At 49.2% G+C, this 13,846-nt stretch overlaps 6 protein-coding genes across 6 annotated transcripts; 4 read left to right on the forward strand and 2 right to left on the reverse strand.

Annotated features, from left to right (window-relative positions):
- Positions 1-17: 17 nt before the first annotated feature.
- FOBCDRAFT_8023 (DNA-directed RNA polymerase) lies at positions 18-1,551 on the forward strand. The gene is made up of 3 exons (XM_031194398.3): positions 18-275; positions 345-913; positions 963-1,551. The coding sequence occupies exons 1-3, from the start codon at positions 204-206 to the stop codon at positions 1,342-1,344; spliced, it is 1,023 nt and encodes a 340-aa protein (XP_031029136.3). The 5' UTR covers positions 18-203; the 3' UTR covers positions 1,345-1,551.
- Positions 1,541-2,772, reverse strand: FOBCDRAFT_8028 (mitochondrial carrier domain-containing protein). Its single transcript, XM_059612257.1, has 3 exons — positions 2,683-2,772; positions 1,867-2,632; positions 1,541-1,818 (listed from the first exon to the last, which is right to left on the reverse strand). Exons 2-3 carry the CDS (start codon positions 2,559-2,561, stop codon positions 1,737-1,739), a joined length of 777 nt encoding a protein of 258 aa, XP_059466617.1. The 5' UTR covers positions 2,562-2,632; positions 2,683-2,772; the 3' UTR covers positions 1,541-1,736.
- Positions 2,773-2,843: 71 nt separating this feature from the next.
- FOBCDRAFT_235846 (uncharacterized protein) lies at positions 2,844-4,992 on the forward strand (the record flags this gene model as incomplete). The annotated part of the gene is made up of 3 exons (XM_031194401.3): positions 2,844-2,848; positions 3,479-3,591; positions 3,656-4,992. The coding sequence occupies 3 exons, from the start codon at positions 2,844-2,846 to the stop codon at positions 4,990-4,992; spliced, it is 1,455 nt and encodes a 484-aa protein (XP_031029139.3).
- A 2,594-nt stretch (positions 4,993-7,586) lies between these two features.
- Positions 7,587-8,977, forward strand: FOBCDRAFT_213054 (Calcipressin-domain-containing protein). Its single transcript, XM_054702943.2, has one exon. The coding sequence runs from the start codon at positions 7,904-7,906 to the stop codon at positions 8,663-8,665; it is 762 nt and encodes a 253-aa protein (XP_054558918.1). The 5' UTR covers positions 7,587-7,903; the 3' UTR covers positions 8,666-8,977.
- A 60-nt stretch (positions 8,978-9,037) lies between these two features.
- On the reverse strand, positions 9,038-10,617 carry FOBCDRAFT_267894 (uncharacterized protein; the record flags this gene model as incomplete). Its single annotated transcript, XM_031194404.2, has 3 exons — positions 9,038-9,361; positions 9,439-10,197; positions 10,246-10,617. The coding sequence occupies 3 exons, from the start codon at positions 10,615-10,617 to the stop codon at positions 9,038-9,040; spliced, it is 1,455 nt and encodes a 484-aa protein (XP_031029142.2).
- A 1,658-nt stretch (positions 10,618-12,275) lies between these two features.
- Positions 12,276-13,630, forward strand: FOBCDRAFT_213057 (uncharacterized protein). Its single transcript, XM_031194405.3, has one exon. The coding sequence runs from the start codon at positions 12,403-12,405 to the stop codon at positions 13,438-13,440; it is 1,038 nt and encodes a 345-aa protein (XP_031029143.2). The 5' UTR covers positions 12,276-12,402; the 3' UTR covers positions 13,441-13,630.
- Positions 13,631-13,846: the final 216 nt, after the last annotated feature.

The following is a 13,846-nucleotide window of genomic DNA, read 5'->3' on the forward strand; positions in this document are numbered from 1 at the left end:
TGCACGTCTAAAGTCAGGGCCTCAGTTCGCATTGTTGCGAAAACTCACCCTCTTTATTCCATTTACGCCTTCACCTTTTGATCCTCGCAGTTTCCAATCCTTTTTACTTTACGCACGTCAACCTTCCAATAACGGTTTTTGCTACACGCGACACTGCGCCTACTCTGCTAGTTGATTCTTTCAGGCGCGCGACGCTTGCAAATATGGATGGAATGGATTATGACCCGATGGTGATGGATGGGGAGCCAGAGCAGCCCCAAGTGAAGATCTCTGCGGTATGAGAAGGCTCCCGAGCCCTTTTTCTTTCGGGGGACACTCAACTGATGTGATTTGATGCGACTCAGGCCGATCACACCCACGTCGATTTCGAGCTATCAAAAACGAACCTTGCTTTCGCCAATGCCGTGCGGCGAATCATCCAGGCAGAAGTGCCCACGATCGCCATTGACCTGGTCGAGATCGAGACCAACAGCTCCGTGCTGGCCGACGAGTTCATCGCCCACCGGCTGGGTCTGATTCCTCTCGACTCAAAAGGAGTTGACGAGCTCAACTACTCACGAGACTGCGACTGCGAGCAGTACTGCGAACAATGCAGTGTCACTCTGACACTGCACGCGAAGTGCACGTCCGACGAAATTATGAAGGTGTATGCGCGGGATCTGGTGGTGGATGGTCGTCATATGAATGGAGTGGGAAGCCCAGTGATCACAGATCCGGAGGGTTACGGCTGCTTGATCGCGAAGCTGCGCAAGGGCCAAGAATTGAAGATTAGCTGCATTGCCAAGAAGGGAATCGCAAAGGAGCACGCCAAGTGGATGCCTACATCTGCGGTCGGCTTTGAGTATGATCCTCATAACAAACTGCACCATATTGACTGGTGGTTTGAAAACGACACAGACCCTGCTGTTGAATGGTGAGTTCTATGAACAAGTCCCGAGGTAATGGCTAACGTCGTAATCTAGGCCCAAGAGCAAATATGCTGAGTGGGAAGAGCCTCCTCAAGAAGGCGAACCCTTTGATTACGATGCAGTTCCAAACAGGTTCTACTTCGAGGTTGAAACATCAGGGAGCATGGAACCTGACCAAATCGTGCAAAACGGTATTAGAGTTTTACAACAAAAGATCGGTGGTCTTCTCAAGGGCCTAGACCCTAGGAAGTATGGCGGTGACGAAGCTGAGTTCGATGGTCCTCGAAGTCCTGATATGAACATGGACGGCGGTACCACACCTTGGCAGGATGGAGGGTACACTACGCCTTATGGTGGTGGTGGCGGCCAGACGGCGTACGGAGGTGGCATGACAGCCTACGGAACAACACCGTACGGAGGATCCTCTTGGCAGTAAGGAACAGAGGCGTTTGATGGGTTAGGCAATTCGTAATCAAGAAAGGTTTGGAGGTATAAACAGGAGGTGATCTGGAAACTAGTAACAGTCTCGAAAAAAAAAACAGCATAGCACGGTCTTAGAATGGGATATTTTTTTCAGGAGACAAATCATGGTACGACGTATACATTTTAGTGCTCTGAGCGGCAATGCTAACTTCTATACCCGCCCCTGTCCTCTTCTATGCTGAGTGTGTTTTACAAAACAGGTTCCCACACAAGAAGCTCGTGTAAGAGATCTTGAGTAACAAAGCAGTAACGCCAACAGGATGATCACCGCTCTTGAGTGACGAAACGACAAAACGACAACGCCAAAACATGCCCATCTTCCTGGTCTATCATGTCATGTCAAGTCTACAGGTTAGTATCCAACCCCTTAACCTTGCGGTAGGCCTTTCGGTGCATCTCTAGGAAGACAAATGTACAAATAGTTTGTCTGCGAAAGCGTTAGGTGGGATTTGATACAGAGAAAGGAGGTACGTACGGTCCGAGTCGGAGAAAGCTGGGAACCCAGCCTTTAAACATCCACATAAGACCGTCAGTCCGGTGAATGTCGCGAATCAGGTGCAGGATGTTGTGATCATATGCTGAAGACATAACACGAGTCTTGATAACGTCGATAGGGCTTGTTACAGTAGCAGCGACCAGACCAGCAATGAAAGAAGAAGTAAAGTGAGTCTTGAGGTTATCCTCCATGGGCGTATACTGGAGAAGCAAACTCTTCGAGACATCATAACTGGCAAGCTGACCAGCAGTCATGAACATGGCACGGCCACTGTTGGGCAACCATCCACGGAACATGCTCTTAGGCCCTTCCTCACGCGCCATACGAACCATACCGTCAAAAGCATGACGGTAGTTTCGGCGCTCAGCAGGGGGAAGCGCAGCATCATGTTGCATGCGCACGTTGAGAACATCGGCAAAGTTTCCAGCAATACCTCCTACGAAACCAGATCCAGCGGCTAGGGCAACGAGCGTCATAAAAGATGGATCGCGACCTTCGTTACGGCGTGTAAGACGTGTCTTGACCTCTTCGTAAACGCCGAATCGCACAGTTGAATATGTCATCTGGCGTAGTAGAGAGGCGGATATGCCGCTGTAAAGACCGAGGGGACCATCGTGACGAAGAATGTGGACGAACGTGCCGACCATGTTCTTGGGCGCATTGCCTGTGCGCATTTGAAGACGAACCTAGAAGAGTGTAAGAGTTTGTTATGCTATTACGAGACACTTGTGAAGAGTTACCTTGACTGTTCAATGTTAGCTGAATTTCGTCATATTTCGAGATCGCAAAACGTACCAAGATCCAAAGGATGTGTAACGCAAGCTGCCATGCTACTGGCACTTCCGCCAAACCAAAAGGGATATCTTATTGTCGTCTTCTTCGCATCAGCCGTCGCCTTTCCTGTCCTTACAGGCGCCGTCTCCGTCGTTTTGCTCATTGCTTCCTGACTGGTGGCCATGACGTGCGTTGGTTTTTTAGTTTCACAAGCCAGAGTAAGAGTAGGAAAAAAGGACGAGTTTAGCTTAGACTATCTAAAGTTAAGCTGCTCAATGCCGATCAACTGAAGGTTCCATAACTTGACTTATCTTGTAAGTTAAGTTAGGCCAAGTTGAGATGAGAAGTGGATGATGTGGGAAGGGAAAAAAAGAAAAAGGTCGGTTAGTTATGATTACTACTACAGCAAGGGTTCACTTTTTTAAGTGCATGAGCCTCAGCTGTTGCTACCGACATCGCGGAAAGTTATCAATTGGCCCGGTGTTTAGCTACTGTAACCGGACAATCGGAGCGGGATCGGCTGTCAAGTCGCCGAAGCGAAGCAAGGATAGCGCTAGATTATAATGCTATGCGAGGCCGTTGGAGAAGAGCTGAAGTTGAAGTTAATTGTGAGTGAGTCGGATTGGTTATATCCGGAGGAGCTGTAAGGCCGAGCGCCGAACATTTTTGCAGTTTTGGTGTACAACAAACCAACCGTGGAACCACTCTCGGCGTTCGAGTATTCAATTTACGATAAATCAATCAGCCATTGGCGTCTATTGCGTGGCCCGTTCGGCCTGTGATGTAATTGTCGAGCTTCACAAGTCTTCAGAATGAGACTCTACGCCCAGGGCATGCGATGCCTGAGGGCTTCTGCCCCGCGAGCCGCCCAGCTTTCCCGGAGCTCTATTCTCCTACGAACAGCTTGCGCCGTGAGGACTTACTCGTCGGGTCGGTCTACTTCCAGTCAATTACTTGCATGGGCGTCTCGCTGACTGGTTCGGCCTTGTTGCAGCACCCCCGACGGGATCTCCAGGCTCCGTGACTATCCGCGACCAGACCATCAATACTGATCCTCAGTGGTTCAACGTACCCGACAATGTCCTCGATGCCACTACAAGGAAACTTCACCTATTGAAAGACCATCCTGTGTCTATCACCCGCCAGATTATTCAGGCCAACTTCCCTGAGCCGACGTACAAGTATCACAACGAGTTCAGCCCTGTGGTGTCGACAGCTCAGAACTTCGATTCGCTAGGATTTCCCGCGAATCATCCCGGTCGCGCCCTGTCCGATACATACTATTTGAATAGCGAGACACTACTACGAACACATACGAGTGCTCACCAGGCCGACACATTCCGAGCTAACCAGAGCGCGGGGTACCTTGTGTCTGCCGATGTGTACAGGCGAGATGCCATTGACCGAAGTCACTATCCTGTGTTCCATCAGATGGAGGGTGCAATGTCGTGGGATCGTACTAAAGTTCCCAATGGAGACGTTGCTGCTGCGGTATGGAAGGACTTTGAGAAGCTACCCGTTCATGGAGTCAAGGTTGACGACCCGAACCCTCCTATGCATCCTGAGACAAACCCTCTCCAAGATGCTCACCATACAGCTGCCGAGGCCGAGGCCATCGGTGCTCATCTCAAGAGGTCACTAGAAAACATGGTTGTCGATATCTTCTCCCGGGCCAAGGCTGCTGCGATCAAAGATGACCCCAACTTTGTGGATGAACCTCTTCAAATGCGATGGGTAGAAGCTTATTTCCCCTTTACCAGCCCCTCATGGGAGCTAGAAGTCTACTATGCCGGCGACTGGCTTGAGGTCCTGGGCTGTGGTGTGGTCAAGCAGGATATCTACATCAACGCTGGTGTACCTAACCAACTGGGTTGGGCTTTTGGCATTGGCATCGACCGCATTGCCATGCTTCTCTTCAAGATCCCCGACATTCGCCTCTTCTGGTCAAAAGACAAGCGCTTCCTATCCCAGTTTGAAGGCGTCACCGACAATCTCGACAACCTGAAGCGCTTCGTCCCCTTCTCCAAGTATCCTCCCTGCCCCAAGGACGTGTCCTTCTGGCTTAGCTCCACGACAGCAGCAGGTGGCAACACCAAGGGCACATTCCACGAAAACGACGTTATGGAAATTGTCCGTAACGTGGCGGGTGACGTGGTCGAGGATGTGCGCCTGATCGATGAGTTCACGCATCCCAAGACGGGCCGCAAGAGCATGGCGTATCGCATTGTTTACCGCAGCTTGGAGCGGACTCTGACTAACGATGAGGCCGTCGCTTTCCACGAGGATGTGCGCAAAGCTTTGGTCAAGGAGCTGGGCGTTGAGCTTCGATAGACTGGGTCAGAGCTAGGGTAGCTGAGCTGAAATAAACGTGTGGAGAAGCTGGCGCTTATGGGCCCAGCTCGACATGGCAGCTTGGACCCTTGATGGCCTTGAGCTAGTTGTGAGGCTGTATAAATCTGTAAACTAGTCGCATCTGTATAGTATCCGCTGTATGAATCAATGGAAAAGCCCAATGACCACGGGCTGAGCTCTCCTCTGACGTCGTCAAACTGTACTATCACGAGCCCAGCTGCTACGCCATAGTAGAATCACGGGCTTCATCTCCATAAGCCAAGCCACGAATCAAGCGTGGTTATTGCAAATTGCAGGATTCATGAATGGCTTTGCTTAAGTGACGTTATTGTTGATCTGAGCCACGTCTGGTCCGCGCTCTGGGTTCCTTGCATGGATGAGCTGAACTGAGCTGCCTCCCGGCGGGGCGGTATTGAGAACAGGGGTGAGGCGGGTGGCTTGTGCGTTGTGGCGTTGCTGGTTTCGGAGGGCTTTAGGGATTTGGAGGCCGACGAGTTACTGAATTCCTCGGTGTCGGACAGATGAGAATATCACTAGGTTCTGGTATTGGGATTAGCATTGAGCCTAGATTCGAGTCCGAGATTTTCGATTGGACTCTGGTCACATCTGCGAGAGATTTCTGATCCGACCACCTAGACTTAGATGAGGAACCTTGGTTAATAAACTGAGGTCCCTAACTAAATCCCATGGATATCCTCACATAACCGTCTTGTTACCTTGATTATAGAACACCACAACATTGATTACCGACCAATTGACATTTTGAGAGTCACCTCAGACCTCGCCTAAAGTCCTTTACCGTGTCAATGTCTGGACTTCCAGATCGGGAAGGTATGGGAAGAATTTCTGACTCTAGTTGGTGTTGAGATAACTGCCCGTCTGAATATCCCTGCAAGCATTTCGATTTTGTATGTCACTAGGTAAAGCAGGGGACAATTGTAAAGCTTGGCAAAATTGAGGAGTTGTCAGTCTAAAGACAGCGATATGTTGGCATATTCTGGACTAATGTTGGCTTGAGGCGCATGGGTTTAGTTGATCCAAGACATTCGTCAAGAACAGCATTGAATCGGATCTCGTGACTAGACAATACGACAAGCTGCCTCTTTCTCCCGTATCGGAATGTAGACATTGCAAGAGTTGGCAAAAGTGACGACATTGACGATAGTCTCACCAAGAGTTGGCCAAGGCCTCACCCACGAAACGAAGCCCCGCTCGGCATAGTGAGCTCCATATCCCGAGGCCATTCCTTGAAAATGGGGTTGGACTAGACTATGCCGTCGGTTTCGGGACGACCCCAGCCTAGTAAAGAGGGCGGAGGTTTACTGCAATCTCGCCAAAAGATATAGCCACAAGGCCAAAGCTGGAGGCAGTACAGACAGAATATTGATATTAGGAGGCGTTCTAGGCTTTGTTGTATGGGCTTAGGCCTTAGGATCACACTTGAGGATCTTATCGTGTTCGGGAGTCTCGGACGAAAGAGGAATGAGCTCGCTCGAAAATTGGGATTCAAATTGTTGTTTCTCCTCTTGCACAGCCCCCTTGGCCTTTGATATTTTGAGAAGTGTCATCGGGTGTTTAAGAGCTGTGACTGGCTGCACCTGATATGCCGTGGGGGATCCTCGCGTTTAGATAGGGAGTCTTGTTAACAGTTCGATCGATATCTGAGAACATTTAGGTACTGCAAGCTCGTTGCGAACACGACAAGACGCTTCCGAATGGACGTATTCTCTCAGAGTATACTTTGCTCATAGTAAATATTGAGCTTGTGCTGTACGATTTCTTGTAACACCTGTTCATGGCAAAAAGTCTATCGAGGTTGAATGTCCGGGGTCAAAATGCAATACATTGCAGTAGCGCCATGCAGGCTTCCAGGGGGTGGGTGTGCCAAATTCATGGTTGGATCGATTCATGAGCGGTAAAACATTAGATGGCTTGGATGGAGTTTGAAGATGGCATTTCGAGACGTACGATCAGACAAGTCAACCTTTGGTACGAAGGCTGTGATAGATTAACATGACAACTCATCAGTTTCCATAAAACATTATTTTTTATCTTGTTTAAGATCAGAGTATGATTCGAGGAATTATAGACTTCCCATTCTAAAAACATACAACATGGAATACCTTGAATGGTAGCCAACTTGGCCAACCAGGTTCTGTTTGATAGTCATGAGTCTCGAGTCCGCAGGACCATCATTAGTCAAGACGGAGCAAGACAAGACAACAACCTTTTCTATGGAGACAAACATGAGTCGAGACGGCGTTGGCATTTCTTAACACAGCCCTCACAAATCTCCTCAACAGAAAAAAAGATACAAGGGCCTTCCTCGTTTTGACTGATCGCAGGAGAAAAAAAAGCTTAACGTTCTGGCCCGGACCAAATGGAATCGCCATCGCCAAAGCCGTCAAGGCCTCACTGGCCCAAAAGAGGCAAAATACTGGGACCTTGCAGTGCACAGCCCCGAAACTCCATGAACAACACCCCCTGTGAGTCCGCTAGCCCTGTTCTGTTCTCTACGTGCCCTGGCCACTGCACAAGAGCGAGCAACGAGTTCCCCAGCCGCCGAGAGGCTTAGTTGACTTGTCGTCGTGTTCCTGAGGCGGGAGGCGGCGCTTCCATTGGAAAGTGGAAAACCATAGAAATATAATAGCCACCGACCTTCGCACTTTTTGTCTTATTCATTCAACTCAACTCAGCAACACTCAGCAACACTCTAGAGAAACAATATTCCAATACTCGATTCAAACATCAACAGATCGACAGGAACACCCGGCAGATCTTGCACTGTTTACATCTCCATCTCTATCAACATCATCCAGAGCCAGTTATCATAACTGCACTTCAACCTCACCTCACCTCTACATCTAAATTCACAACAACCACATTCAAAATGGAGACCTCACCGCAACACTCCCGATCTTCCTCCTCCGCTTCGCGCCGCTCAAACCTCACTCTCGACCTTTCTAATATCCCACCCATGACCCCGCCTACGCCTCCTTCAAACACCCTCCTCTTCACCAACCTCACCGACCCGGCCATCTTCCTCCCCGAGAACCTCCAGGTCATCCGCGACCTCATCACCCACTCCGCACCCATTCACGCTTTCGCGCCGCTAAAATCCTTCCGCCGTATTGTCGTCTCCTTCTTCGACGAGCAGGCTGCTATTGCCGTTCGCCAAGTATGGGATAATGAGGCTATCATGGGTCAGCAGTGCCGTGTCTACTTTGGCATGCCTACACCTGTCGATAAGCGCGATGAGCACCTTGCTCTTCCTGACGCTGGAAAGCTCTTCTTCATCTCGCCACCACCTAGCCCTCCCCATGGCTGGGAGATGCGCCTCGAGGATGCGCCCAACAAGCTGGTCCACGCTGAGGATCTCGCTGATGCGCTTGCTAAGCTGCACCATCGCCCTGGACCTATGGATGAGGACCAAGACTCACCTGTCACTCCTCCCGACTCTGCGCTGCCTGGTCGAACACGCTCGCGCTCCTCTACACTCATCTACAAGCCTGAGGATTCGGCAAGCACCATGCCTGCCGTCATCGTCGACGACATGACGGATGAGCCCGAGGAAGTCAGCCCTGTGGAGCAGTCCAAGCCCATCTTGGCACACACTGCCCGACCTCCCGTCGAGCTCATGCACCATGCTTAAGCTTGTCGCAGTCGAACACTTTCAACCATCTTGTGATTTATTCTGGCGTTATGGGTACGGATAACGGTAACTGGGGATCGGTGATGGCACGATTGAGCGGTCTGTCTACCTAGGTTTACAATGGAGCATTACATCCTCTTCAGCATGTGTTGTAGGAGTTGGTAAAATATGTCTTTTGGGGTTACTATCACGGAAATGGCGGTAAATGTGCCACGCATCGTTGGCTTTTACCTATTGGCGCAACTGTATAAGATAGCTAGTGGCTTAATACCAGTTCTGAAATCAGAATGATACCACACATATTGTTTTCAACCTCGCCCAGATGATTTGACTTATTGACGACCTTTCCCAGGAAGTGATCAAAACACAATACTAATCAGCCCAGACAAGGCTTTGCTGCGCCAAGACGGCCGAGAGTAAATGGCGCGGTATATTCGATAAGCCCACGAGTCTGACGAGGCTCACCGCCGCAATAGCTCCAAGAATCGTGCCGACTAAGAGCACTGCCCTCCTCGAGATGGTCATACTCTTGGAGAAGTCCGCTGACGTTGTCCTTTCTGCCTCAAGGTCCTTGCGCACGCCTAGTTCAGTGAGCATACCGAGGCGCGGGAGATACTGGAACTCAAAAGTGCTCGATTCACCGAGACCGCCCGCTTTATGATTGTGGATCATGAAATACGCAAAGTCTTTGAATCTCTGTGACACGGCGTTAGCCACAAGGTTCTCGGGTTCGTATTACCGTGGATATAGGGGGGTAAGTGATGAATACGTACTTGTTCTTGTCGCTTCTGCATGTAAGCTGGCATCCAGGGGTAGCTATAGCTTATGAAAAAGAGAATAGTGCATTGCATCCATACGACAAGCCGGGATCGCAAGTCGGGCTTTTCGATACCGAGTGCGCTGGCGAATTCATCGCCGTTGAGTCTGTATGCGTGCGCGGCAAGTACCTCGCGTGGCATATTCAGTGGCGGAGCTCGAGCTTCTGCTGTGAGAATATTGTTCGCGAGGATTTGGGAATTCGCTGATGGAGCCACTTCAGATACTGCTATGGACTCCAACATGGCTTTGGCTTGTTGTGGTGTGGCCATCCAGTCCACAGGCGTTCCAAGCAGATATCCAACATAACGCCATAGAGCGAGATAGTCTCCAGTTTGTTGCTTGGATAAGTATATACCCTGACGGGGAAGAGCCATATAGACAATGGCAGCGGAATACGCTGAAATAGTGGCGATTGTATGTAAGTCGTTGATAGGAACTCCCCATTTCTCCATGTCGAAGTATCCCGGGTTTTGATGCTCAAGTTGCATAAGCCGTCTTCGAACTGAAGCATGTAAGAGGCGCACTCGTACAGAAGAAATATAGCCTCTTCCCCCAGGCTTTATTGCATCGAGATCGTCGACGACCTCCATGAAATGCTGGAGTGTTTCAAGAAGTCGTCGCCTAGTGACATTGATGCCAAAACCACCAGTTCGAGAAAGAGTCTCGACAATTCGATATGCTCCCATTCCACCCAACAACGACTTGTACATGAGCTTGTGAACCGTTAGTAAATCCGCTTCTTCGTAGAGGTCACGACTTACACCAAAGAGAATCTGTCCACTGAACTGATACACGACCTGTTGCCCACGCTGAATCTGATCCCAGTCAACCCATTCGGGGACCGTAGAGACTTCTTCCCATAATTGACCCAAGATTTCATCGCAATTGGCATGTTTCTTGAGTAATTCGTAAATGTCTCTCTGGCCCGGGCCAGAACCATGAGGACACTTCCATCCCTTTGTCGTAGGTGGGGAGATGAGGTCTAGCCGATCGAGAGCATCTGTGGCCAACTTGTCGTATGAATAAAGGTAGCGGTCAAGTTCCTCGGTAGTTTTATGTCCGGAAGTCCATTTGAATCTATGGCCACCGATGATTCTGCTGTCTTTGAAGTACGATGGGTAGCGGCAGTCCATGGTTAGACGTGTCATGGATCATAGACAAAGTCTGGAGTAGATTTTCATAAACCAAGAGTCAAGAATATACTTAATTCGATTATAAGTTACGAGATGAAGTTGTTGTTGAGTTTCAATCCTCAACGAAATTGAGCTTTTGATTTGATGCACCACAGCTCATGATGCTTCGAAAGGCCTCTACGGTACTCCTGCACAGGCTGCGGTGGTGCCAGCGCTGATATATAGCATTAAAACACCATTGGAATTCTTCCATGACGAGGACGATATACCGGATAGCAGCACATGATGAGGGATAGTTTCTGCCACATCAACCTACACTCCATCTCAGATTGAGCATAGGGGCACTAAGGATGATCGGCTCGGCTTTTACTCCAACGAACATGTCGTTGGCACGGTAGGGAGAACAAAGAAGCCCAATGATATGCAGAAAACAAGCAAAATGGGTAACATGGGAGCGGGGAACAACACATGCACATACATGCCTTAGCCAAGACGAGTCTGTAATGGTTCAGAGAACATGCTAGCTTCACTTCACCCAGAAGAAGCTCCGGCCCCCGTCATGTTCCATCGTTGTTGATGAGAGATGTCTCATAATGACATTGCGTTGACATTAGCAGTCATAGCTACTTCAGCAAAGTCAAGGCTTCATCAAGTCTGAAGTGGGCACAAGACTAACAAAGTTGATAATGAAGCCTAGTTCCTGGGCGTTCGATGCACGACCAAAGACACTAGAGGCTCGCCTCTTTGTCATCCCGTTACTTAGCAAGCTAGACAGATTCTTGTGTAGCCAATGGCAAATGCCATTGATATACTCGAGGAAGTGTAATAGTTGAATGCACGGATGGGGCATGTTTGACAGCGTGGCTCGAGCAACGGTTTCCATTATTCGTCACTTGTATCGACACGAGCAAACGAAAGTATCTCGACTTGTAAGATGCATACAACAACGCATCATAAAGTGAGGAGGAGTGACTCCGAAGATGAAGCGGCGAGACTTTATGCAGCACACCAATACCACGAATGGAGGATGGTTTCCTTTTTAGCGTCCCTAGAATGGGAATTCGAGTCGTGAGGGGGGATCAATGACAACGACATCACAATGGTAGTTTGGGTAGTATTGCAGAATAGTTAGGATGCATGTGATACACAATTGGGTTCATCGATAAACCCGATACTGAAGACTATGGGATTTCGAAGGAAATGAAGGAAGATCTGCAATGTATCATATGACTTATAGCTGAGAGAAAGCAATGAGATGGCAGCCTTGAGCATCATATCAAGTAGCCATGGAAAAGCAGGACAGTAAGGTATTTGCCATTTCAATTTATCGCTAGAAAAGACTAATGCGCTCCTTGGTACAGAGAAATATCTGGACTCACATGATGCCTCCTATAAACAATGTTGATGCAGCATTACACTGACGCTTGGAGTGTAAGTGGGACACTTCATTCTCTTGCTGGTGTGGTAGATCCGAATCACACTGTTTTCGATCACTAGTGATCATGAGTTGAGTACCAAAAATGTTCTTAGATGATATATCCATAATATCTGAACTCCAATGCCAACATTTTTAACGTATCCTGAGATCATGAAACAATCATGTTGCAAGAGAGAGGATTGGAGACGCGGACCAACGTAAATCCGTCACACCAAATCGACTCAAGCCCGCAATTTTCGGCCCCACTTCCGGACCCTTGCTCCCATCATGAAGCCTCTTTCCGTTGACCAAATTTGGTTCACATTTTCTTGTCACTCTTGGGATCGCACTGGCCGATCCAACTTATCATGATGAGCTGCACATGTCGAGCCACGCCCCTGAAAATATTCGTACAAGGCCTATCTCAAGTTCACAAAGTCGACGCATCACCTTCTCTTCTCCGTCTGCCGATTCGCACTCGACCAGCGTTGTACCAGAACAATTTTGCCTTGGCGCGACAGGCCCGATCTTTGCATTTTTCAAAAGCTCTGCAAGATGCTTCCGGACAAGCCGCAAGAGATGACGACCCTTTCTCTCACATTCGGTCGGAAGATGAAAACCGGGCTGTGAAAAACGACGACACTTTCGCCACAGACGAAAGTCCAGAGTCAATACCATGGAAAGCACAACCAGGCACCAATAACGAGGCTCAAAAGCCTCGGAGGAGGAGGAGGAGAGAAGAGCCAGAAGATTTTACGACCTTGAATTACCGCCGAAACCAGAGCGTGAGACAGCAACTAGAAGACGATAACGAGGCGAACGAGTACAATGGCAATCCCAATCGACGAATGAAGGGTCCTTCTTCGTTACAACCACAACCAAAAGAGAGTTACTGGAAAATCCAAAAAGCGGCTCTGAAGGAGAAATTTCCAGAAGGCTGGCGCCCTCGAAAGCGTCTTTCTCCTGATGCTCTGGCTGGTATCCGGGCTCTCAACGCCCAGTTTCCCGATGTCTACACCACCGAAGCCCTGTCGAACAAATTCGAAGTATCACCCGAGGCTATCCGTCGTATTCTGAGGAGCAAGTGGCAGGCTAATCCTGAGGAGGAGGAGAAGCGGAATGCGCGATGGCTGCGCCGTGGAAAGGATGTCTGGGAGCAGAAGGCTGCGCTGGGTATTAAGCCGCCGCAGAAGTGGCGACGTGAGGGTATCACACGAGATCCTAGCTACCATGATTGGAAGAAAGAGGCGGTTGAGCGAAACCGTGTGAGAGAGGAGCGGGACGACATGGAGATTAGGGGTGATTATACCCCTCGTCCACGTACTTATACTCCTCGGTCTCGCATTCCTCGAACTGGCGAGTATACTCCACGGTCAGTTTCTCGAACTGGACGAGGAAGATCTTAAAAAATGGCGAATGTACGATGTCATGATGAGGCTTTGCATATAGACCGGCGCTGGTGCATTGTACTATAGTTGTAAACTTACTCTACTATTGAAATGAATTATGCATGTTGGAAATGTATATCATGACGCAGCCTTGCATGGTATTGGGTAGAAGAAATTCAGGTGTACAAACAATCAGTATAAATCTAATCATATAAACAACGTATCAGGAGTGTTTCTACCAATGAACTGGTTCATCACACTTTGCTGAATTTGCTCCTTGCCAATGGAGGCTCTCGTTTGAGAGCCTCTGCGAGGTGGGCTCATGGTGACAGGGGTAATTGTGTTTTGTAGCAAGCTGGGCGCTTAAGTTAGAGATGGGTTTCACTGCCACATGCTAACGTTTATCGAGCCTTGGCTAACTTGA

This window comes from Fusarium oxysporum, chromosome I (genome assembly GCF_013085055.1).
Source record: "Fusarium oxysporum Fo47 chromosome I, complete sequence".
In the NCBI taxonomy this organism is placed as follows: domain Eukaryota; kingdom Fungi; phylum Ascomycota; class Sordariomycetes; order Hypocreales; family Nectriaceae; genus Fusarium; species Fusarium oxysporum.